Below are 23,589 nucleotides of genomic sequence, written 5' to 3' on the forward strand. Positions count from 1 at the left end.
GCACTGGACTGTGAACCACAAGGTTGGCAGTTCAAAGCCAGCAGCTGCTCCTCAGAAACCCTGTATAGGGTTTGTGTGTGTTGGCACCGACTCGACAGCACTTAAAACAACAACATCAGAATCCCTAGAAACACTGGATCTTTGGGTTTTAACCTGATTTTCTTGGCTGAACGTTATACTGTGTTGAGTTGGTGCCAACACATAACAACCCTGTACAGGGTTTCTGAGGAGCAGCTGCTGGCTTTGAACTGCCAACCTTGTGGTTCACAGTCTAGTGCTGATCCTACACCACCATACCAGGAGTTTGAATCACCGATCTTGTAGTTACTAGTCCAGAATTTATCCTAAATACAGCACTAACCCAGGAATGTTTTATATATAGTGATAATAATAATATTTAGCAGTTGAGTACATTCATTGGTTGGAAAATGTACCTGTCAAGAAATTTATTTTAAAACCCAGGGACCTAATTATTCAGTGTTCTGGACACTGTACAAAGACTTTACATGCAGTCTTGATAGTTGTCTTATGAGATGAGGTGATGTGTCCTCATCTGTTATTAAAAATAAATTTAAAAGGGGGAAGCTGGTTTACAGGGTAAGTAACTTAGCCTAAGTTACAGAACTTCTAAACCTAGACTTGCTAACTCTCAAACTTACGGTGTTTAATCAATACATCGTTCTGTCAGCATCCAGATTCTTTTTTTTAATTGACTCTGTTGTTAAGTGCCATTGAGTCAGTTCTAACCCTGTATAGGGTTTCTGAGGAGCAACTGGTGGGTTTGAACTGCCAGCCTGTGGTTAGTAGTTGATGTGCATCTACAGCACCCCTCGCTCCTCAATGTAACCTGACTTGCCTGTATTCACAGGTTCCAGAGCAGTGATGGAGAAATAAAGTACTTGCAATTAGCAGAGGAGCTAATCCGTCCTGAGAGAAACACATTGGTTGTAAGTTTTGTGGATCTGGAACAGTTTAACCAGCAACTTTCCACTACCATTCAAGAAGAATTCTATAGGTATGGATGTATTACTCTTCTTTACTTTGAATAGTGGGATGAAACATGGAAATCCACCTTCCCAGTAGGTGCTTTGAGAAAAGGTAGTATGTGTGTGGAACCTGTTCTTATGTGGGGTATCTCTACAACAGTGATATTGTTAATATAGTGTTCATCCCTTAAAGCCTGGCATTTTAAAATAAAAATAATATGGGTATAATGTGGAAAATGGAAAGAAGTGGGGAGAATAAAATCATCTGTACATTTGCAATTCTCTCATCCAGTCTGCTGCAACAAAGTCCCAGCAACCTCGCAAGTCTGCAAATGACTAAGGACCTCTTGACATATTTTGTTTAATGTTTTTTAAAACATAAATCCAATATTGGGATCATGTAGCTAATATTTTAACATTTTTCCAAGTCTCATAAAAAATTTTAAAGCATTTTAATGGCTGAAAGATGTTTTTTGACAGAAATACCAGTAGATATTATACGAGGAGGCTTCAAAAAGTTCATAGAGAAATTTCATTATATTTCTAGCCCATTTTCCATGAACTTTTTGAAACCCTGTTGTGTTTAATAACTTAGGCTTTCCATTTTTAATCATTACATACAACAGGAAGCATCTTTGTACACTCATATTTGTGTATTTGGTTAAAAATTTTTCACAGTTTTGTATAAATAAAATCAAGTTAAGCATTGTGTCCTTTTACCTTATGGGTTAGGAGATGGTAAACTTAAATCAGTGTTTCTAAATATAACTGACTGCGCGACCATCAGGAATGGTTGAAGGGATTAGCAGCAGAGTTTATTATGAAGGTATGCATCTCACAGTAAGAGGAAGGTAGAAACATCTCTACCCAGACCTATGCGCTGGCCATGCAGCAATTCTGTCTCCTAAAAGTAGCTAATATTTCAGAAGACTCTAACATCCCATTGCTTTTCACAAACCACATTCCAGCAGCTATTGACACTTATCAGGAGGATAGGCACACATCAGTCTAACCAGTTAAGCAAGGCATTTCCTCTCATGTTACAGAATTCTTCCCTATAATTATCCAATTATTACCAGTTAAGAATGAGACCTAAAAAAACATACTAGACCTGGACACCAATCTGGGAGATGTCTTGCCAGGTGTAAACATAGTCCAGAGAAAACCCATGGTGTGGAGCATAGTGCCAACAAGGTGGTGGTTCAGGTAGAGCCATCTCTTGGGCTGAGCAGTGGCTTACGATGTGGGTGCTACCTGACCATGTAAGGGTACTGGATATTAAGGAACAGCATTATGTTTTTGGTGTTTCTGCTACTTGAGAGCTGTTTGTGCTAGGGTAGGAGAGGATTGAAAGAGGCATGTAGAGCCAGACTAGATGATAGAAGCTTCGTGAAGTTAGGTTTGAAGATTTGCTTGCGAGAGGTTTCTACAGTTGGCCTGCATGGAAAGGAAGGAGGAGAGGATTCCTCATTGAACATGTTTATTATGTTAATTGAATTTTTTGTTCTTTGTCAGAGTTCACCCTTATCTATGTCGTGCTTTGAAAACCTTCGTCAAAGACCGGAAAGAGATCCCTCTTGCCAAGGACTTTTATGTTTCATTCCAAGACCTGCCTACCAGACACAAGTAAGAAACTTACTTTGGGAGAAAAGAAATGAACCAAATAATATGAATCAAACCCATTGTCTTCTAATCAATTCCAACTCATAATGTCCCTGTGGAGTCCTGGTATGACGCTGTAGGATAAGTGCTGAACTGCAAGGTTGGTGGTTCAAAGTCACCAGTTGCTCCTTGGAAACCCTATGCAGGGTTGCTGTGGGTCAGAAATGAGTTGATGGCACTTAACAACAACAACAGCAATGACCCTTTATGACAAGACTAAAAATGCCTCTTAGGGTTTATGATGTTTTAATCTCTGAAAGCAGATTGCCACATCTATCTTTCAGAAAGCAGCTGGTGGGGTCATACTGCTGACCTTTTTGGTTAGCAATTGAGTGCTTTAACCAGTGCATTATCAGGGCTCCTTCCACATACTATCAAACCAAACCCATTGGTATCAAGTCAGTTTTGACTCATAACAACCCTATATAGGGTTTATGAGACCATAAATCTTTACAGGAGCAAATAGCCTCACCTTTCTCCCTCCAGACAGCTGGTGGGCTTGAACCTTTAGTTAGCAGTCCAACACCTAACCCACAGTGGCATAGGACTCCTTGGCATATAAACTAGTTTTTGTCACTTAGCTATATGGTGTAGCATTTTTCTGGGAAATATTCTTCTATAGAAGTACTTGCACAGTAGATGGCATAACCTGTATGGGTGTACAGGTTAATCTCATTTTTGCAAGCCTAGATGGTTTTATCTTTCTGTTCCCTTTTGAAGTGATAATCCTTAAGTTTTTAGAAGTGATATGTTGAGTCAAAGAAATATGTAGAATTCAAAGGCTTTCAGAAGGCTTTCATCAGGAAAGTCTGATGGTGTTAATTTCACACCCAGTCCTCAATTCTAGGGGAACATGGTATCTTTAATTTTCAAATTCTTCATGTTCTTATAGTTTTAAAGTATTTACTCATTTATCTATTTCGTTGTAATATGGACGCTTGTATAATTTAGTTCACACCACAGGAAATAAATACTTCTTGTAGAAGAATCAAATGAATATCCTGTCTCTTGTTATTTTTAAGTATAAATTATCATTGAATACCTTCTCATTAAAATGAGAACACTCCCTGGTTGGAAAATGAGTGTTTGGTAATGCACATTTGTCTCTCAACAGAATTCGAGAACTCACTGCATCCAGAATTGGTTTGCTCACACGTATCAGTGGGCAGGTTGTGCGAACTCATCCAGTTCACCCAGAATTAGTCAGTGGAACTTTCTTGTGTTTGGACTGCCAAACAGTGATCAAAGATGTAGAACAACAGTTTAAATACACAACACCGAACATCTGCCGAAATCCAGTATGTGCCAACAGGAGGAGATTCTTACTGGATACAAACAAGTCAAGATTTGTTGATTTTCAAAAGGTATTTACTTAATTCTGTTTAGATGAGATCCTGCCAATGCTAATTATTCACGTCCAAGCTTTTGAAATTGTTTGTTAGACAACATTAAACTCACATTTTATGTTAAGTCAAGCACCATCAAATGTGACTGAAATTTTAAGCCAAAAATTTTAAGGTTCATTTGTCAGTATATAATTTGTTTTTAATCTTTAATGATTAAAATTAGACTGAAAAATTTGTCAAGGAATAGACATGATTTTTAAAACCTTTTTGTTGTGAATTGAGTAAAGGTTTACAGAGCAGATAGTTTTACATTCAATAACTTTGTACATTTTGCTTCATGTCATGGATTTGCAGTCCTCTCAACGTGACATCACTTATCCTACTTCCTCCCATGTTTTCTGTTTCCAGTCTTCCTCCTTTCCTAATTCTTCGGTATTTTGTCCTTGGATAAATACTGCCCTTTTGATCTCAAATGGTTCATTATTCAAAAGTGTGTATATCTCACTAGTGTTATTGTTTCTCTTACAGGTTTGTCTATTGTTTGAGTAAAAATTGAAAGTGAATTCAGTTTCAGACCAAAAGTGACTGGCAGCCATAGTCTCTTTGTTGTTAAGTGCCATTTAGTTGGTTCCGACCCATAGTGACCCTGAACAGGGTTCCCGAGGCTGTAAATCTTTACAGGAGCAGAAAGCCTCATCTTTCTCCTGGGGAGCAGCTAGTTTCCTAGGTCCTACTAAAGCAGATGACTGTGATTGTAACATGGAGATACAAAATTTTTGGAGGAGAGACTTGCTTGAATAAATCTTCAAGTTGATGGGTAGGAGGGAGGGAAAACATGAATTAAAGGGCAGAGGCCAGGATCAACAGGATTGTCAGCAATAATGACGACTAACATTGAGGAGCCAATTTGGGGAACATCAGAACGATGATTTGGTGTGAAGTGTGGGGGAACTTAGACTCCTGAATCTCTGATAAGGAATTGGAACCTGTCTTGATACAGCAATGGAAATGTATTTTGGGAGGAGTTGGACAGAGGGCAGATGTTCACATAGTCATTCTGAACAGAGAAATATTTATTTTAGGTAGCAATATGCACAACCAAACGTGTATCCATGGACAATTTCTACATAAACAGATCAATAGCATGGTTTTGTACTTCACATTTTGTTCCCAGTCTCACTGTCTAATCTATGTTTCATCACCATTAATTTAGGCTCTGTGGCTTCTGAAAGATCTCATCTGTGCTTTAGATGAACTATTAGAGTTTAAACTCACCCAGATAAATTTTTATAAGAGAGTTCTTTTCCAGGTAGACATACTTTATTAGACTAAACAGTTACTTAGATTAATGATGACTTCATGGAATAGTTACATTTTCAACTCAAGGTCTAAAGTATATTTCCCGGCATTTGATTCAGGAGTTCCCCTTTTTAACTGCTGTGGAGTCAGTTCTACTCATAGCAACCCTAAATAGGGTTTTTGAGGGGCAGCCAGCAAGTTTTAAACCACTGACCCTGCACTTTATAGTCCAGTGCTTGTCCTACAGCACCACACCAGGACTCTATAATGGTGACTGGACACCATTCGTTTCTTCCGGTCTCAAGGAAATGGAGGAAGCAGTATATGGAGACAATTAAACCTGCGGTCTGTTTTCTAATCTAATTCCTGGGTCTCCTTCCTCTGCTGTTTCGGGTGGTGTTGCCATGTATGTCAATCTGATTGAGAGTGAAAGTAAAGCTTCTCATAGAATATAGTCAGTTACCAAATTGAACTGTTTGACTAAAAGGAGTTTTCTGTTGGAGAAATCTAGGATGAATGTGAGTGCATGTCAAAGTCTTCAAATGATGAGATGGTTTAGAATATGTCAGTATTTATGACATTTGATTTAGAACATCTTTGAAAGGAATCTCTTATTCTTGACCATTTATTTTTGTTACAGGTTCGTATCCAAGAGACTCAAGCTGAGCTTCCTAGAGGGAGTATCCCCCGCAGTTTGGAAGTGATCCTGAGGGCTGAAGCTGTGGAATCAGCTCAAGCTGGAGATAAGTGTGACTTCACAGGGACACTGATTGTTGTGCCTGATGTCTCCAAGCTCAGCTCACCAGGTGGGTGGGTAGTCAGTAGTGCAAATTTAATAACTGTTTAGTTGCATGAACTATTAAGTGCTGTTGAATCATTTCCTACTCATAGCTGCCCTGTGTAGGGTTGCCGAGGAGTAACTGGTAAGTTTGAACTGCTCACCTTGTGGTTCAAACCAACCTTGTGGTTCAGTGCTTACCCTACAATGCCATTTGATTGATTTTGGTTCTTGGCACCTTTAGCATTAGAGCTGACTGTGATCCAGCTGTTGTGCAATCTTCCAGGTGCACGTGCAGAAACGAATTCCCGAGTCAGTGGTGTTGATGGATATGAAACAGAAGGTGTCCGAGGTCTCCGGGCCCTTGGTGTCAGAGACCTTTCTTACAGGCTGGTCTTTCTTGCCTGCAGTGTTGCACCAACCAACCCAAGGGTAAGTTTAATAGAATGTTGAAGCTTGAGAGTGACTCCCATGAGGCTGCCTCAAAATTAGAGCCTTCTGAAACATCTAAGAGAATTAATTGATGTAGACAGGAGGGGTTGTGGGTTGCAGTTTGATTCTTTAGTTTTCCGTCTTAAAGTTGAAACACTACACATGTCATTTTAGGTTTTAAGGCAGGGCAATTGTTTCATATACAAGAGCTCATTGTTTTAGGTACAAATTATCCAGGTTCTTGTTTTAGAAGTAACAAGTTCTTCTCACTTTCCTGGACTAACTACTATTAAAAGATTTAGTAATCTGGGAAGTAAAGTCTTTGGGAGAATGATGGATTCCTGGCATTATATGAAGAGGCTTCAAAAAGTATGTGGAAAAATGGGATTTTTGAGGTCCCTTCGTAGTTTACTTGATTCTGTGTACTGAGTGAGAAAACGGTGTGGAAAGACTTTGGAAATTAACTGCAATATTGGAAAAGGGGTTAAGTATAATATCCTGTTTATGTACATCTTATCAATGATTAACATTCTGTTCTGTCTTGAGCCTTTAGATTAAATAACATTGCAAAAATGGTGGTGGCTTTGTTTTTTAATTCACTGCACAAATGACAAACTCTTAAGTATTTTGATTATCTAGCTTGGGGCATAAAAAAAAACCTTTGTAGTCAGCATGTTCCACATTAGACTCCCAGACAGTATTTTGTTTATTGTGAAGTTTGTTCTCTGTCACATTTTGGCTACTTCTACTCTGACACTATTTTCCTTTCTCCTCTACTCCTCAGTTTGGAGGGAAAGAGCTGCGAGATGAAGAACAGACAGCTGAGAGCATTAAGAACCAAATGACTGTGAAGGAGTGGGAAAAAGTGTTTGAAATGAGCCAAGATAAAAATCTGTACCATAATCTTTGTACCAGCCTTTTCCCTACTATACATGGTAAGAGGTCTATCCATTTGTGGGAAAACACTTGAAATCAAAATACTGTAATGGTTCTATAAACAATATTCAAGTCAGCTTGTTTAAGTCTCAGAGGTGGGGTTTTTTTGTTGTTTTTTAAAGTCTGAATAGATTTTTTTTATGTTTTATTTTGAATTATGTGATAGTTTACATGGGAGAATGTTAGTTTTACATTTATCCTATCGTATATCATTTCATTGCCATGGTTATAATCCCCTCCATGCATCATCAACCAACCAAAGGGTATATACTACAAGGCTGCCCCCCGGTCATCAGCACACAGCCCTTCTCCCTCTCCGGGTCTAAAGTCCCCAGCTGCTCCATCTCTCCACGTCATCATCTCTGCCTCCATCTCTGGTGTCACTGCTTCTCTGGGTAGAGTCCTGCTCTCTGCTCTTCTCCCTTGATGGTCCCAGGGACCTCCGCTCTTAGACTGAAAAGTTAATCACTCCCCTCTTTGAGACAAGACATCTACCTTTACATTTCCAACCCTCACGATCAGTTTATAGGTGGCTTTTGAAGGGCACTGCATGCAGACAGAACTACATTGAAGTGCATTCCTATGCAAAATTAGTCTGGCTTGGTTTTTCTTTTTAATGTTCAGGGTTGGAGATTTGATGATGCTATTTGTTTACTTGTATTATGCACTTATCCTTGACAGTCTTTCTCATGTTTGTTTTACCCTTACTGTCAGTCATTACATCGCTATTGTGTTTGAAGGACATCACTAAATTTTCAGTTCTCATGCTTTACCTTTAAACTCTTCCATATTCAACTGGTGTTACAATAAGAATCCATAAGATTTGAGGTATTTCTTTGAGATATATATGTTGTTGCTGTATTTTAACCTTTTTTTCTGTCTAAATATTTCATCAGTGAAACGGAACTGAAATCTTTTATGTTTGTGCTTTTGGATGTTAACATATTCTCCCTTACAGTGAGTGAGTCCACACTTTTGTGCTATTTTCTCACCTCTCCCCACATAAATTATCTACTGCTGGACACAAATTGTACCAAAACTTAGCCTTACAACATAGTTCCTACCCACACAGTCTTAGTGATGTGGAGTGTGGGAGAGGCTTAGCTGTTTGGTTCTAACTTAGGGTGTGTTCTGAGATGCAGACAGGGCATCACCTGATGCTGCAGGCCTCTCAAGGCTTCGTTGCAGTGGGAGGGTCAAGAAGAGAATTCACTCACTTTCTTCACAAGTTAGTGTTAGGTGGTGATCAGGCTGCAGTTCCTGGCTACATGGACCTCTCTGTAAAGCTGAGTGTCCTCACAACCTAACGGCTGGCTTTTTCCAGATACAATGACCCAAGAAAGCCAAACAAGAAAAAAGTATAATGTAATGCCTCTCATGGTCTAGTGTCAGACGTTGTTATTGTTGAGTGCCGTTGAATTGGTTCCGACCCATAGTACCCTGTATAGGGTTTCCAGGGAACAGCTAGTGAGCATGAGCCACTGACCTTATAGTTCAAACGCTTTACTCCATAGTGCCACACCAGGTCTCTAGTGTCAGAAGTTACACACCTTCATTTCTACCATCTTCTGGTTGTTACAAGCCAGATACTCACTCAAGCCCACTGAAGGAAGGAGGCAATAAGCTGCACCTCTTGAAAGGATGAGCCACTCTCCATGGGAGAAGATAAGGCTTTCTGCTCTTTCAAAGATTTAAAGCCTCAGAAATCCTGTAATTACTATAAGTCAGAACCGATTCAATGGCGCTTAATGAAAACAACTTGATTGAAGGGGAGGACTATCGAAGTATTTGTAAACATTTTAAAACCACACCCCCAACCCACCACTTCTCTGCTAGTTGGTCATACTATCATGACTTGTGTATTGTTGTGTTACTGGAATCTATGCCACCGTTATTTAAAATACTAGCAGGTGGACAGTTTTCAGTGGAGCCTCCAGATTAAGGCAGACAAGGAGAAGACAAACCACTGTGGAATGTTTAGCTGCTGAAAACCTTATGAACAATGGTAGAACATTGTGAGATACAGTGTTGGAAGATGAAGACATTATGAATGGCAGAAGAACATTGTCTGATACAATGCTAGAAGATAAACCCCTCAGATTGGAAGGCACTAAAAATAGGACTGGTGTAGGTCTGCCTCCTCCAAGGAGAGTTGATCTTAATGATATGGGTGGAGCACAGCATTCAGAACCTTCATTTGCTGATGAGGCACAACTCAAAATGAGAAGAAACAGCTGTAAGCATTCATTAATAATCAAGATGTGGGATGAATGAATGAATCTAGAAAAATTGTAAGGCAGCTTTATATCCTAGGCATTATTGTTAAGTGCCGTCAAGTCAGTTACGACTCATATCAACCCTGTATGGAGTTCCAAGAAGGGCTGGTAAGCTTGAATTGCAAGTTTTGTGGTTCAAGTCCAGTGCATTAACCCACAGCGCCACACATTTGGTATTGGCCATTTTGAATTGGATGATCATACGGTTTACTATGCCAGGAACAAGTTGACAAAGAATGATTCATATTCAAAATAAAGAGCATTTCAAAATCTATCTTGAAGTTCAACATTGTCTGTGATAGAATAATATCCTTAAGCCTACAAGGAAGACCAGTTAATACCACTATTATTTAAGTTTGCACACCAACTAATAAAGCCAATGATGAACAAATTGAAGAATTCTACCAACTTCATCAGTCTGAAATTGATAAAACATGCATTCAAAATTCATGTGTAATTAATGGCAATTGGAATGGGAAAGTTGAAAACAATGAGTAATGAGCTATAGTTGGAAAATAGGCTTTTTTGGTGATAGAAATGATGCTGAAAATCATAAGACCACTGACTTTTTCATTGCAAATATCTTTTTCAACAACAGAAACTATACACATGGACCGCACCTGATGGAAAATTCAGGAATCAAATTGATTACATCTGTGGGAAAAGACAATCGAAAAACACAGTATCAGTCATAGGCCAGCTGTGAAACAGACCATTAATTGCTCATAAACAAATTCAGACTGAAACTGATGAAAATGAAAATAAGTTCATGAGAATCAAAATGTGACTTTGAGTGTATCCCACCTGAATTTAGAGGTCATCTCAAGAACAGATTCGATGCATTAGAAACAAATGACTGAAACCAGATGAATTTTGGACTGGTATCAAGAACATCATACGTGAAAAAAGCAAAAGGTCGTTAAAAAGACAGAAAGGACCAAAATGAGTGTCAGAAGAGACTCTGAAACTTGCTCTTGAACATAGAGAATCTAAATAATGATGAAGAAAAAGAGCTAAATAGAAAATTCTAAAGGACAGCTTAAGACTAAGTAAAGTGTTACAATGAAATTTGCTAAGACCTGGAGTCAGAAAACCAAAAGGGAAAAATGAACTCAGCATTTCTCAAGCTGAAGAACTGAAGATAAAGTCAAGCCTCAAGTTCCAATGATGAAGGATTGATTTTGTGGGGGGTGGGGGCGTTAACTTCTTGTGGATTGAGTGAAGATTTACAGAAAAGATCACCAGTTTTGTATTCAACAAATCATATAATTTATTTCATCTCAATGATTGTAGTCCCCTCTGTGCAACAACAGTTGTCCTGCTTCCTCTCTGGTTCCTTTCCATTCTACTCACCTTCCCATCTTGTCTTAACTTTGTCTTTAGGGAAATGTTGCTCTTTTGATTTTGAGTGATTGACCATTCCATGGTGAGCATATCTGAGTAGTGTTGTTGTCCCCCCCCCCCCCCCCCAATGTACCTATCTACTGCTTTGCTGAAAATTGGGTTGCAAGGGTAAGTTCCTTTCCAGACCTGAAGGGTTGTTATAGGGCTATAGTCTCAGGTTCCTCCTGTCTCTTTCTCACCAGTAAGCCTCATCTTTTTAAAAATTTTTTTTTAAATTAATGATTTTGAGTCTTGTTTCATTCACATTTCCTCCCACTATCTGGGAGGGACCTTCTAATAGGATCCATTTCAGAGCCTTTGGCGTAGTGGTATCCAGGCACCATCTAGTTCTTCTGGTCTCAGTTGTTCACGTGTTTCATTTATCTATTGGACTAATCATTTTGAGATCTCTTCCATATTCTTTCTTCTGGACATGGGGAGACCAATAACTGCACCTTAGACAACCACTCATCAGCTTTTGTTTTTAAAACTTTTTAATGTGAGTAAAGGTTTACAGAGCAGATCATCAGTTTTACATTCAACATATCCAATACTTTGCTTCATTATAATGATTATCTCCAGGTGGCGGTGGTGGTGGTTTTGTGCCCTGGAGTCGGTTCTGACTCATAGCGACCCTCTGTACAGGGTTTCCGAGGCTGTAAATCTTTGCAGGAACAGAAAGCCTCTTCTTTGTCCCACAGAACAGCTGGTAGTTTTGAACTGCTAACCTTGTGGTTCGCAGCCCAATTCGTAACCACTGTGCTACCAGAGCTCCTTATGTTGTTGTTGTTGTTAAGTGCCGTCGAGTTGGTTTCGACCCATAGCGACCCTGAATAGGGTTTCCGAGGCTGTAAATCTTTACGGGAGCAGATCGCCTCATCTTTCTCCCGCGGAGCAGCTGGTAGTTTCGAACTGCTGACCTTCCGGTTCGCAGCCCGTTTCGTAACCACGAGCTCCTTATAGTTAATAGCATTTACCTCTATTCACTTTAACTATTAATTCATTCGTGTGTCTCTTGCTACCTTCATCTTTCCTTTGTTAACCTCCCTCTTGTTATATATTGGGTGTCGTTTCACCCATGTTAACATGTGTCTACCCTCTAGCCCATGAATAATTTTTCTTCCCCTCTCATCCTGTAACCATCATAGATTCTTTCTTTTATTAAGAAAACCTTGTAATGTTTTATAACATTGGTCAAATACAGTATTTGTCCTTTTATGATTGACTAATGTCACTCAGCATAATGTCCTTCAGGTTCATCCATGTTGTGAGGTCCTTTGCAGATTGATCATTATTCTTCATCGTTGTGCTGTATTCCATAGTGTGTAAGTACTAAAGTTTGTTTAACCATTCTCCGTGGACATTTAGACTGTCTCTCTTTTTTTTTTTTGCTATGTCTCTTGTAGGCAGGATATTGAAGGATCCTGTTTTTTAATCCATTCTGCTCTCTCTCTGACTCTTGATTAGTTCATTTGATCCATCTACATTTTGTGTAATTCTCAATAGGTATGAATTGATTGGTCTCATTTTGGTATTTTTTTTGTTGCTGCTGATTTCTTTGTTCCACATAATTTTCTGCACTGAGCTCATTTTGTTTGTGGGTTTTCTTTTTGTTTTTATTTCTGTCTTGTTAATGCGTACTGATTTTCCTCATTGTTTATTTTGATGTTGCTTATAGTTTGTTGTTAAGTTCTATCTAAATGGTTTTAGCCATAGGGACCCTGTATAGGGTTTCTGAGGAGCAGCTTGAACCACCGATTTTGCAGTCCAATGCACCACATCAGGACTCTTATTTTGATGTGCAGTTGCATTAATTTTCTTGGAGGTTGCCCTGTAATTTATTAATTTCCCCTCCCCATTTTAAGAGTTTGTTTTATCTTAAAATTAACTTGACTTCAGTATTTGAAAGTTCTGTGTCTATACAGTTTCCTCTTTTTGCTTTGCAGTAGACTTCATTATGAATTGATATCTCTGGTTTCATATTTTCAGTCTTGGAGATTTGTTTCACTTTAAGTACGTGGGTTAATGCGCCAGACCGCAAAGCTGTTTGAACTGCAAGGTCAGTGGTTCAAGCTCACCAGCTGCTCCTCGGAAATCTTATCTATACAGGGTCGCTATGGGTCGGAATCGACTCGCTGGCACTTAACAACAACACTTAGATTGTCCTGGTGTGGTGCTGTGGGCTAATGCGCTGGACTGCAAGGCTGGTTGGAACTGCAAAGTCAGCCGTTCAAGCTCACCAACCACTCCTTGGAAATTCTATACAGGGTCACTATGAGTCATAACTGACTCGATGGCACTAAATAACAACAAACACCTAGATTGTGGTGCTGTGAGTTAATGAGCTGGATTGCAAAGTCGGTTTGAACTGCAAGGTCCATGGTTCAAGCTCACCAGCCACTCCTTGGAAACCCTATACAGTGTTGCTGTGAATTGAAACTGAATCGGTAGCACTTAACAGCAACAACGTCTAGATTAAGTTCTGGGTGGTGGTGTCAAGTATGATAATCTTAGGTTGTTGTCTACTATTGGTTTTCATTCAAAGAACACCTTTAGCAGTTTTGGAAAGTTGGTTTGGTCATTATAAATTCCCTTAATTTCTGTTTTTCATTAGTAAATGTCTGCATTTCACTGTCGTATTTGAGGGATATGCTTCTTGGTTGGCAATTTTTTCCTTTCAGAGTTTAGTATATGTCATCTCATTGCCTTCTTGCCTACATGGTTTCTGATGAGAGATCAGAGTTTAGTCTTACTGGTTTTTCTTTGTAGGTAACCTTTCATTTTTCCCAAGCTACTCTCAGCCATTTTTCCCTGTCTTTGTTTTTTAGAGCGTTTAATTATATATCTTGGTGATTTGCTTTAGGGATCTATCCTGTATGGGGGTCATTCAGCTGCTTGTATGCTTAGCTTATCTTTCATGATGTTTTAGGGAAGTTTTTTTCAATAACTCTTTGACAGTTTTCTCTGTGTTTTTTATTGTTTGTTCATGTTTTGGAATTCTGATCCCATAAATTATTCTTCTTCATGATGTCCCACATAACTCTTAGGCTTTCTTTGCATTTTTTTCATTCTTTTTTCTGATTGTCCTTCTAGCGTACTAATATTGGGATATTTAGGTCCTTATCAGGAGAAAAGAAATACACAATTTTGGGGGTGTTAAAATAATGAGTAACTACCTGTAGTCTCACAATTTTTGGTATTAACTATAGCTGGAAATATTTGCCAATGTAACTGGTAGATTAAAGGGACCAAGGCTTCAAAGATCAAGTTAATACTGACTCTTCATAAATAACAAGAGGAATCTGTAACCGCACAAAATGTGATTTAAGTTTGTACACACACAAAATCAATGTAAAGTTTTGAAAGAGCAAACATCAAGGTTGGGAAACATTAAAGCAATGTATTTTGTTAGGTAAAGCATGAATTTTCAAAGTCTTTTTATTTGACGCCTAAGCCAATTACTTCTTTATTCTAATTAGTGCCTCAAATCAGATACAGAACACATGCTTGTTCTTTTCAGGAAAGGTAGAAGTAATTCATGGCATTGCTACCAAAGGTAGGAGTCTTGAATTCTTGACCATTATCACTTTGCTTTTCTTCAACAATTTTAATTTGTTTGCAAAAGCTAAACAGTCTAAAGCAAAATTTTAGACACATTACAGAAAGAAAATACAGGAAATGTATGGACCGCGGGATTAATCGATTTGGGCATAGTCATTTGCCACACAGTTTACAAAGTGTGAATCAGTCTTAACTCAAAATAGATGAAAAATTCACACATTATTTCTAAAGTTCAAATTTGAAACAACTGAGGTGGTGGTATTTGATATCTAAACACTGCTTTTAATATTTTATTGGAAGAAATATACTCCACATTTCTTCACCCATTATAATCTAAGCACAAACTTCAAAAATTGTATAAATCAGTAGATTACACCATATTACAAATCTGTACCTAGACCAAGAAGCAGTTGTTCGAACAGAACATGGGAACACTGAAAGTTTTAAAATTGGGAAAGGTGTGAGACAGGGTTGTATTCTTTCACCATACTTGTTCAACCTGTATGCTGAGCAAATAATACGAGAAGCTGGGTTCTATGAAGAAAAACGTGGCATCAGGATTGGAGGAAGACTCATTAACAACCTGCGATATGCAGATGATACAACCTTGATCGCTGAAAGTGAAGAGGACTTGAAATATTTACTTATGAAGATTAAAGAGCACAGCCTTCGATATGGATTGCATCTCAATGTCAAGAAAACAAAAATCCTCACCACTGGACCAATAAACAACATTCTTATCAATGGAGAAAGGATTGAAGTTGTCAAGGACTTCATTCTTCTTGGATCAACTATCAACACTCGCGGAAGTAGCAGTCAAGAGATCAGACGACGTATTGCACTGGGCAAATCTGCTGCACAGGAACTTTTTAAAGTATTGAAGAGCAGAGATGTCAGCTTGAGGACTAGGGTGCGCCTGACCCAGGCCATTGTGTTTTCAATAGCCTCATATGGATGCGAAAGCTGGACAGTGAATAAAGAGGATCGTAGAAGAATTGATGCCTTTGAGTTGTGGTGTTGGAGGAGAATACTGAGGGTGCCATGGACTGCCAAAAGAACCAATAGATCTGTTTTGGAAGAAGTGCAGCCAGAGTGCTCCTTGGAGGCCAGGATGGCTAAGCTTCGTCTCTCCTACTTTGGACATGTAGTCCGGAGGAAACAATCGTTGGAGAAGGATGTCATGCTGGGTAGGGTAGAGGGTCAGAGAAAAAGAGGAAGACCTCCAACGAGATGGATCGGCCAGGTGGCATCATTGATGGACTCGGGGGTGGCAGCGGTGGTGAGGTTGGCCCAGGATCGAACATTGTTTCGTTCTGCTGTGCATGGAGTCGCTATGAGTCGGTTCCGACTCGATGGCACCTGACAACAACAACAACAACAACAATGACCCAGAAATGCAGTGTGATTATCAAAAGCTGCGTGGAAATGTTTCTAACACTTAAGGATTATATTCATAACCCAACAAAGATTATGAACAAGAATAATCATTAATGGAGCCAACATTTCAAAATATTTTGCTTATCAAAGCACCAGAAAAATAGTATTCACAAAATACAGTCCTGCAGAGGATTATTGCTCACGAATTATCTAGTAAAAGGGTCATCTGTCTTACTGAGAACAACTTTGAGCCTTTAACATCTAATCTGAACAGCTTTCTAGTTTATTTGTTTTCTAATCAGTATACTGGAATGAAAGATAGTAGTGTCAGAAAGAATACATTTTCCCTTTCAATATGCTAACTAAAATCTCTATAAAATTTAGAACTTTTATAAAAATTAGCATACTCGACTACTTAAAAAACAACAACCAAATACTAGTGCCTGAAGACCTCCCAACAAGATGGATTAGCCAAGTGGCAGCATCGATGGACTCAAGCGTGGTAACAATAGTGAGGTTGGCCCAGGATCAGGCTGTGTTTCGTTCTGTGCATAGGAGGATCGCTATGGGTCAGTACCTACTCGATAACACCTGACAACAAGTACCTGAAAGCCTAACCAAGACTCCAGTATTAAATTCCTCACCTTTTCCAAAACATAGGTTTTGATGTCTAAAATTTTGTAACATGGTTAATGGTTGCTATATGGTCACCATATCAACACTTTATTCATTATAAAACCTTAGGGGGATTTTCAAGGGTGAAAAAACTTCATTCATGAAAATGTATTTGGGAGTTTTCTATCCTCTTCTATGTTCTGGAATAGTTTGAGTAAAATTGGTATTAACTCTTTTTTTTTTTTAATGTGAATTATGTGATAGTTTACATGGGAGAATATTACTTTTACATTCATTCCATCGTATATTGTCTCATTGCCATGGTTACAATCCCCTCCATGCAATCCTTCCCCCGTGCCCACAGTCACTCTCCCTTTCTGGATCTAATGTCTCCAGCTGCTCCATCGCTCCACGTCATCATCTCTGGCTTCATTTCAGGCATCACTGCTTCTCTGGGTAGGGTCCCATTCTCTGCTCCTCTCCCTTGACGGTCCCAGGGATCTCTGCTCCTAGAATGAAAAGTTAATCACTCCCCTCCTTGCTATAAAACATCTACCTTTACATTTCCAACCCTCAAACAATTAGTCACTATTGTATCACAAGAGACCTATCTGGATTTCATTGCATCAGCCAGTACCACCTAGACAGATAGAATACTACTCACTTGAGATTCTACCTTTCTCCAGGCCCTCTGGTTCTAGGTTCCCTCTTGAAAGCTTGTAAGCCAGTCACTTCTTGCCTTTGTAGTCCCCCCACCCCCTTTTTGGGTAGCCAATGTCCATGTTGCCCATCCCTGTCCACTCTGTGTGTAGGAGGGGTGGGAATGATTCTTGCTGCAAGGTATTAACTCTTGAGAGATGAGTTTTAAGCTCACTGATTCAGGCTTCCATTGTATTACGGAAGGCTTTGTATAGGAAGTATATCTTAAAAACAAAAAAAGTAAAAGCATACACCTTGCTGTTGAGTCAGTTCTGACTCATTGATTCTGTAGTACAAAGTAAAATCGCCTTGTTGGCTTTCAAAAACTGTACTCTATGGAAGCAGACTGCCACCTCGTTCTCTTACTGAGTAGCTGGTGGTTTGAACCACCGACTTTTCAATTAACAACCAAACATTTTAACCAGCGTGTCAGTAGAGTTCCAAGTAGTTCTTCAGCTGGACCCACTGATAAACAGAAAAAGGAAAGGTTCTTAGAAAGGTGAACATGAACATTGGTGACATCTGCAGTCTAGGTGAAGACGCTGGAACAATGATTACGCAGTTGTGTTCACAGAATAAGATCCAAGACAAGAAGCTTACTATTTTTGCTCCAGTCTTGGGGGCTGTGCTTCTCCTCTGTTATTTTGGTGATTGACTTGCCTTTATAGCTTATTATGAAGTTGCTTAACCTCATGTTTGAAAAATAGCATGGGGTTTTCATCTGTAGTTTCTTTTCATTTCAGGCAATGATGAAGTAAAACGGGGTGTCCTTCTGATGCTTTTTGGTGGTGTTCCAAAGACAACAGGGGAAGGGACTTCTCTTCGAGGGGACATAAACGTTTGTATTGTTGGTGACCCAAGTACAGCTAAGAGCCAGTTTCTGAAGTAAGTGTGTGCCTAAATTAGTACAAGAGAAAAAAACGTACATAGTTCTAAGCTTTCTGTGACATCAAGAATTCATTCAGTGTGCCTCTAATTGAGGGTGAGGAGTATATAGTTAACGCTGTTGGATATTGAACCCTCTTAGATTGCTGTTGTTAAGTGCCTTCGAATTGGTTCCGACCCATAGAGACCCAGTAGAGGGTTTCTAAGGAGTGACTGGTGAGCTTGAACCACCAACCTTGTAATTCAGACTGACTTTACAGTCTAGCGCATTAACCCACAGCGCCACACCAGATTAGATACACTTTATTGGGGGGGGGCAGGATATAGCAATGTTTTTATTTTTTATACTAAGGAAAATTTGCCTAAAATCCCAATCCCATGTGTATGCAAGTTCTTTAATCTATTATCTTTATTTCTTTGAATGCACTAATATGTATTTTTATGATTATAATCACATCTTACATATTTTTAGTTTTATCCAAAATACTTTTTGTGTTTATTTTCATTGTTGTCAGTTTTCGTTGGTATACTATAGCTTACAAAATCATTCCCATATCCATATTGTTGGACTATTTAATAAGGTGATGGTTTTGTGTCATGGAGTCGGTTCTGACTCTTAATGACCCCCTAGGATTTCCGAGGCTGTATTATTTTAATGGAAGTCGTATGGTGGTGCAGATGGGTAATGCGTGCCCGACTGCTATCTGGAAGGTTGGAAGTTCAAGTGCACTCAAAGGCACCTCAGAAGAAAGGCCTGACTAATCAGCCATAGAAAACTCTTTGGCAAACACTTCTACTCTGCACAAATGGCGTTGCTGTGAGTAGGAATTGACACTTCAACTCGTTTAATTTTCTATTATTTTAATGAATACAGATTTGTGTAAACTTTTTGTTTGTTTGGAGATTTAAGAATATAAACCTTTTTGAAGTTCTTAAACATGAACACATTTCCCAAAAGCAGCACTGCCACAAGGAAACATTCGATGTGAACCTCATCAGCATAATTCAGCTATTTCTTGGAAGCTGTGTTTGGCCACTTTCAAACTAGTCAGAAACTTGAAGCACCCTGAAAGCATGCGACACTTGCCCCCATGTTTCAGGGAGGGAAACGAAGCTCTCATAGCTGACAGCACTTGGCTTTTGCTGCTAAGCTTCTGCTCTTTGTACTGTATCAAGCAGGCTTTCCTTTGTTTTAGAAATGTGTAACTTGGCACTCTACTACAACATCTCCTTCACTTACCAAGGACTGAAGTTTAGATTTGAAGATAATGATCTTAAGTTAAAAACAATTTTTTTCTTCATTCTCTCTGCTTCCCACCCCTACCCCAGCCCCAAGAAATAAATGTTATAACGCTGCCTCTGAGATTTAACAGTATTGCACTTGATTGTGTTGGACAGCAATAGTTTTTTTCTATCTAGTGTTTTTTTTAAACATACTTATTAGATATAATTAATGTGCTATAAAATTCACCCCTTTAAAGTATGTACCATTCTGTGGTTTTTAGCGTTTTCATTGAATTTTGCAACCATCATCACAAATCTAAGAATATTTTCAGTACCCCCGGAAAAAAAGACCCCAATACATAGCCCCATTCTCTCTTCCAGCCTGCTTTTCCTAATCTAGTGCCTTTATTTGCTTATTCTAGCAATTGCATATTAATGGAATCATATAGTCTGTGGTCTTTTGTGATTGGCTTCTCCATTTAGCATAAGGTTTCCAGGGTTTGTCTATGTTATAACATGAATCAGTATGGTAAACCTCTGGGTTACAAATCATTGTCCTTTAATATTAAGTAAATTTGTCCTTAAATTGAAACCATTGAACCAACCCCTACTGTAACAAATTCTTCCTCAAAATCACCCTCACTTGCTACCAGACCAAAACTAAAACTCACTGCCATTGAGTTGATTTCGACTCATCATTTGCTATACATGCAGCTTTTAAATCATGAAGAAAACACCTCAGACCTGAAGTAAGGCCTAAGTCAGAACCATATGCACCTGTTCCAACTTACCTACAAATTCAGCACATTTAAACACACACTTGGGAAGAGAACTCATTTGTAACCCAGGTACTGCCTATACTTAATTCCATTTTGTTTCCATACAATATTCCTTTGTATGGATATTGTTGTTATGTGTCATCGAGTTGATTCCGACCCATAGCAACTCCATCTAGGGTTTCCGAGGCGTGGCTGGTGAGTCTGAACCGATGATAACCTTAACAGTTCAAACTGACATTGTGATCCAGTGCATTATCCTGCCTCACCACACCATATACCACATTGTTTTTCCATTCCTCAGTTAATGGACAATTTTGATTGTTAACCACTATTTGACTATTGTGAGTAATAACTACTCTGAACATTGGTGTGCCCGGTGTGTATTCACATGCTCATATTTTCATTTCTCTTTGGGAGAATTCTTAGGAGAGGATACACTGGGTCATATGGTAACGATTTAGCCTTTAGAGGAACTGCCTGACTTCCAAAGCAGCAGCTTTATGTTATTACCAGCAGTATATGAGGGTTTCAATTTGTCTATATCCTTGCCAACAAGTGTTACTGTTTGTCTTTATATTACAAACTTTAATGGATGTGAAGTGGCAGCTCTTTGTGATTTTTAGTTGCATTTTCTTGGTGTGACTCATGATGTTGAGCATCTTTTCATGTGCTTTACTAGTCATTTGCATATCTCCTTTGGAAAAATGCTCCTTCACATTATTTCCCAGTGTTTTAATTGGGTTTAGTGGTTAATTGTAAGAGTTTTATATATATGTGTGTGTGTGTGTGTGTGTATACTCGTATACATATATATACATACATATATATATATATATATATATATATAAAACTTTTATATGTATACATATAAGTAGCTCTGGTAGCATAGTGCTTACTAATCGGGCTGCGAACCTCAAGGTTAGCAGTTTGAAACTACCAGCTGTACCACGGGAGAAAGATGAGGCTTTCTGCTCCCATAAAGATTTATAGTCTCGGAAACCCTGTACAGGGTCGCTATGAATCGGAACCGACTCCACAGCACATAACAACAACATGTATACACATGCTGAAATCCTGTATCAGATAGATTTTTAAGTATTTTTACCAATTCTGTGGATTGTCTTTTCACCTTCTCTATATGGTATCCATTGGAGTACAAGATTTTTAAGTTTAATGAAGTTCTGTTTATTTAAAGTTCAACTTAACTTCCTTAAGCTATTGGTGTCATACTCTTCATTGAGATCTTTGATCAGTTTTGAGTTAATTTTTGTATGTAATGTGAAGAAGCGCAAATTTATTCTTTTTAAAAGTGAATATCCAGTTGTTGAGAAGACTGTTTTTTTCCCATGGAAAAATGTGAGGGATTATTTCTTCGTTCTCTATTCTGTGAATCTGTATGTCTGTCCTTATGTCATGTGATGCAGCTCTGTAGGATAAGACCTGGACTGCTAACTGCAAGGTCAGCAGTTCAAACCCCCCACCCAGAACCTTGACATGACAGCACTTAACAATCACAACAATAATGCCAGGTCTAAGGAGCTAGTAGCATAGTGGTTTGCATGTTGGGCTGCTAAATGCAAAGTCAGCTGTTTGGATCCATCAGCCACTCCATAGGGAAAAGATGAGGCTCTGTTCCCGTAAAGATTTATAACCTCAGAAACCTCAGGCAGGGTCTCTATGAATCAGAACCAATTAGAAGTCATGCAGTAGCATACGAGTTCTAAATTGTCTGGATAGGTATAACTTAATGTAATTTTGGGGAGGGAGGTGTAGGTATGGGTAAATAGGAGTAAGGAGTTCAGACTTACAGCTAGGTCTAGGCAAGGCCTGGGATTTCATTTGGTGTTAGAATTAATGGTTGGGGTAGAGGTTGGGAAAGGGCTAGGAATAAGGCTTGATCCAATTTTAGGGTTGCAAGTTAGGTTTATTTTTTTATTTTTCTTAAAATCCTGATTTTTTCTTATTTAGAAGTTCTGTAACTACATTATTCCCTTTCTTTGCTTTGTTTTCAAACTGGTATTTCATTCCTGTTTTCAGTCTTCTAGGGTTTTTTTGTTTAGTTTTTACTTTGAATAGTTCTAAATCTGCATTGAGTTCTGGGTAATATTGTCATGTATGTTAGTCTTAGGTGTGTTGTGTGCTGTTGTTGGTTTTCTGTCCTAAGAACTCCCTAAAGTGTTTTTTTGTAAGGTTGGTCTGGTTTTTGCAAATTCTTTTAATTTCTGTTCTTCTGGAAATGTCCTAATTTCACTGTCATGTATGATGGGGAAATCTGTGAATAGAGTGAAGACTTACAGACAAGATCATCAGCTTTACTTTCAACAGGTTATACACATTGTTTAATGTCAGTGACTACAATCCCCTCCCTGCAACAACAGTTATCCTACTTCCTCCCTATGGTTCTCTATTTGCATCTTATATTTCACAAATGAGCAAAGCAAAAATATTTGCTATGCACATATAAACCAAAAAATATATATTCATTTAAATGTCCAAAGTACACATTCAAACCAGCCTTCTGCCAATAAGCACACAACCTTACTTACTCAGTCTGTGGGCCTATAGCACACATCTGCTCTGTTTCTCCATGCCACTCAAAATTGAATCATAAAATCCTATCACCATCATCCCTCATCCCCTTTCACCAGATTCATCTGGAAAAGAGGAGAACCATCCAGTGGGGATTCTATCTTATATCTCTCCTTCTGAAACTAAGCACAGTTGTGAAAGTTTATAAGCCAACCACTTCATGCTTTTATAACCAACACCCCATATTTGATAACCAGTGTCTGACTTGCTGTCCCTATCCATTGGTGGTTCAAACTCACCAGCATCTCCTTTGGAAACTGTATACAGGGTTGCTCTGAGTTAGAAGCTAAGTCAAATGGGTACTCTTTGCAAGTTTGGGGAGTGCATGCACAGCTCCCTGCCATTAAGACCAGTTGGCTGCTTCACTCTCAGTTCTAGCCCCCAGGGGCTAGCTAGGTCAGTGCCTATAGGCTTGAGAGTTCACACATCTCCCTAAATTTCAGACCAGCTTGGCCATCTCTCATCTTGATGTCAGCCAGTGTCAATAGAACATGGCCTTAATCAACCCACGTCTTTCTTCATTGCTGCATTTCCCTAACTTTTATTCACAAGTAGCTCCAGGTGGGCACTAGACTGCTCTCGTGTTCCCTTTGAGTTTCAGTCTTAGAAGGGGGTTTTCCCTGATGGGCTCGCTTTTCTTGCCTTGATGCCTGCAAACCAGACAGCTTGTTTAAAGTTCAAACAGCCAAACAGTCCGTTGTGTTTTTCCCTTCAAGTTTTTCTTTCTATAAGAATCCTCTGTTCTCCTAGTAGTTCTGGGTT

General features: G+C 38.9%; 1 protein-coding gene across 1 annotated transcript in view; it reads left to right on the forward strand.

Moving 5' to 3' along the window:
- Positions 1-23,589, forward strand: part of MCM6 (minichromosome maintenance complex component 6) — a 53,891-nt gene that overhangs the window by 4,516 nt on the left and 25,786 nt on the right. The window contains exons 2-8 of the mRNA XM_006834576.1: positions 869-1,015; positions 2,502-2,612; positions 3,763-4,012; positions 5,934-6,099; positions 6,358-6,503; positions 7,288-7,438; positions 18,094-18,235. Coding sequence (XP_006834639.1) covers positions 869-1,015; positions 2,502-2,612; positions 3,763-4,012; positions 5,934-6,099; positions 6,358-6,503; positions 7,288-7,438; positions 18,094-18,235 — 1,113 coding nt within the window. The remainder of the gene's footprint in view (positions 1-868; positions 1,016-2,501; positions 2,613-3,762; positions 4,013-5,933; positions 6,100-6,357; positions 6,504-7,287; positions 7,439-18,093; positions 18,236-23,589) is intronic.

This window comes from Chrysochloris asiatica, unplaced genomic scaffold (genome assembly GCF_000296735.1).
Source record: "Chrysochloris asiatica unplaced genomic scaffold, ChrAsi1.0 scaffold00012, whole genome shotgun sequence".
Taxonomy (NCBI): domain Eukaryota; kingdom Metazoa; phylum Chordata; class Mammalia; order Afrosoricida; family Chrysochloridae; genus Chrysochloris; species Chrysochloris asiatica.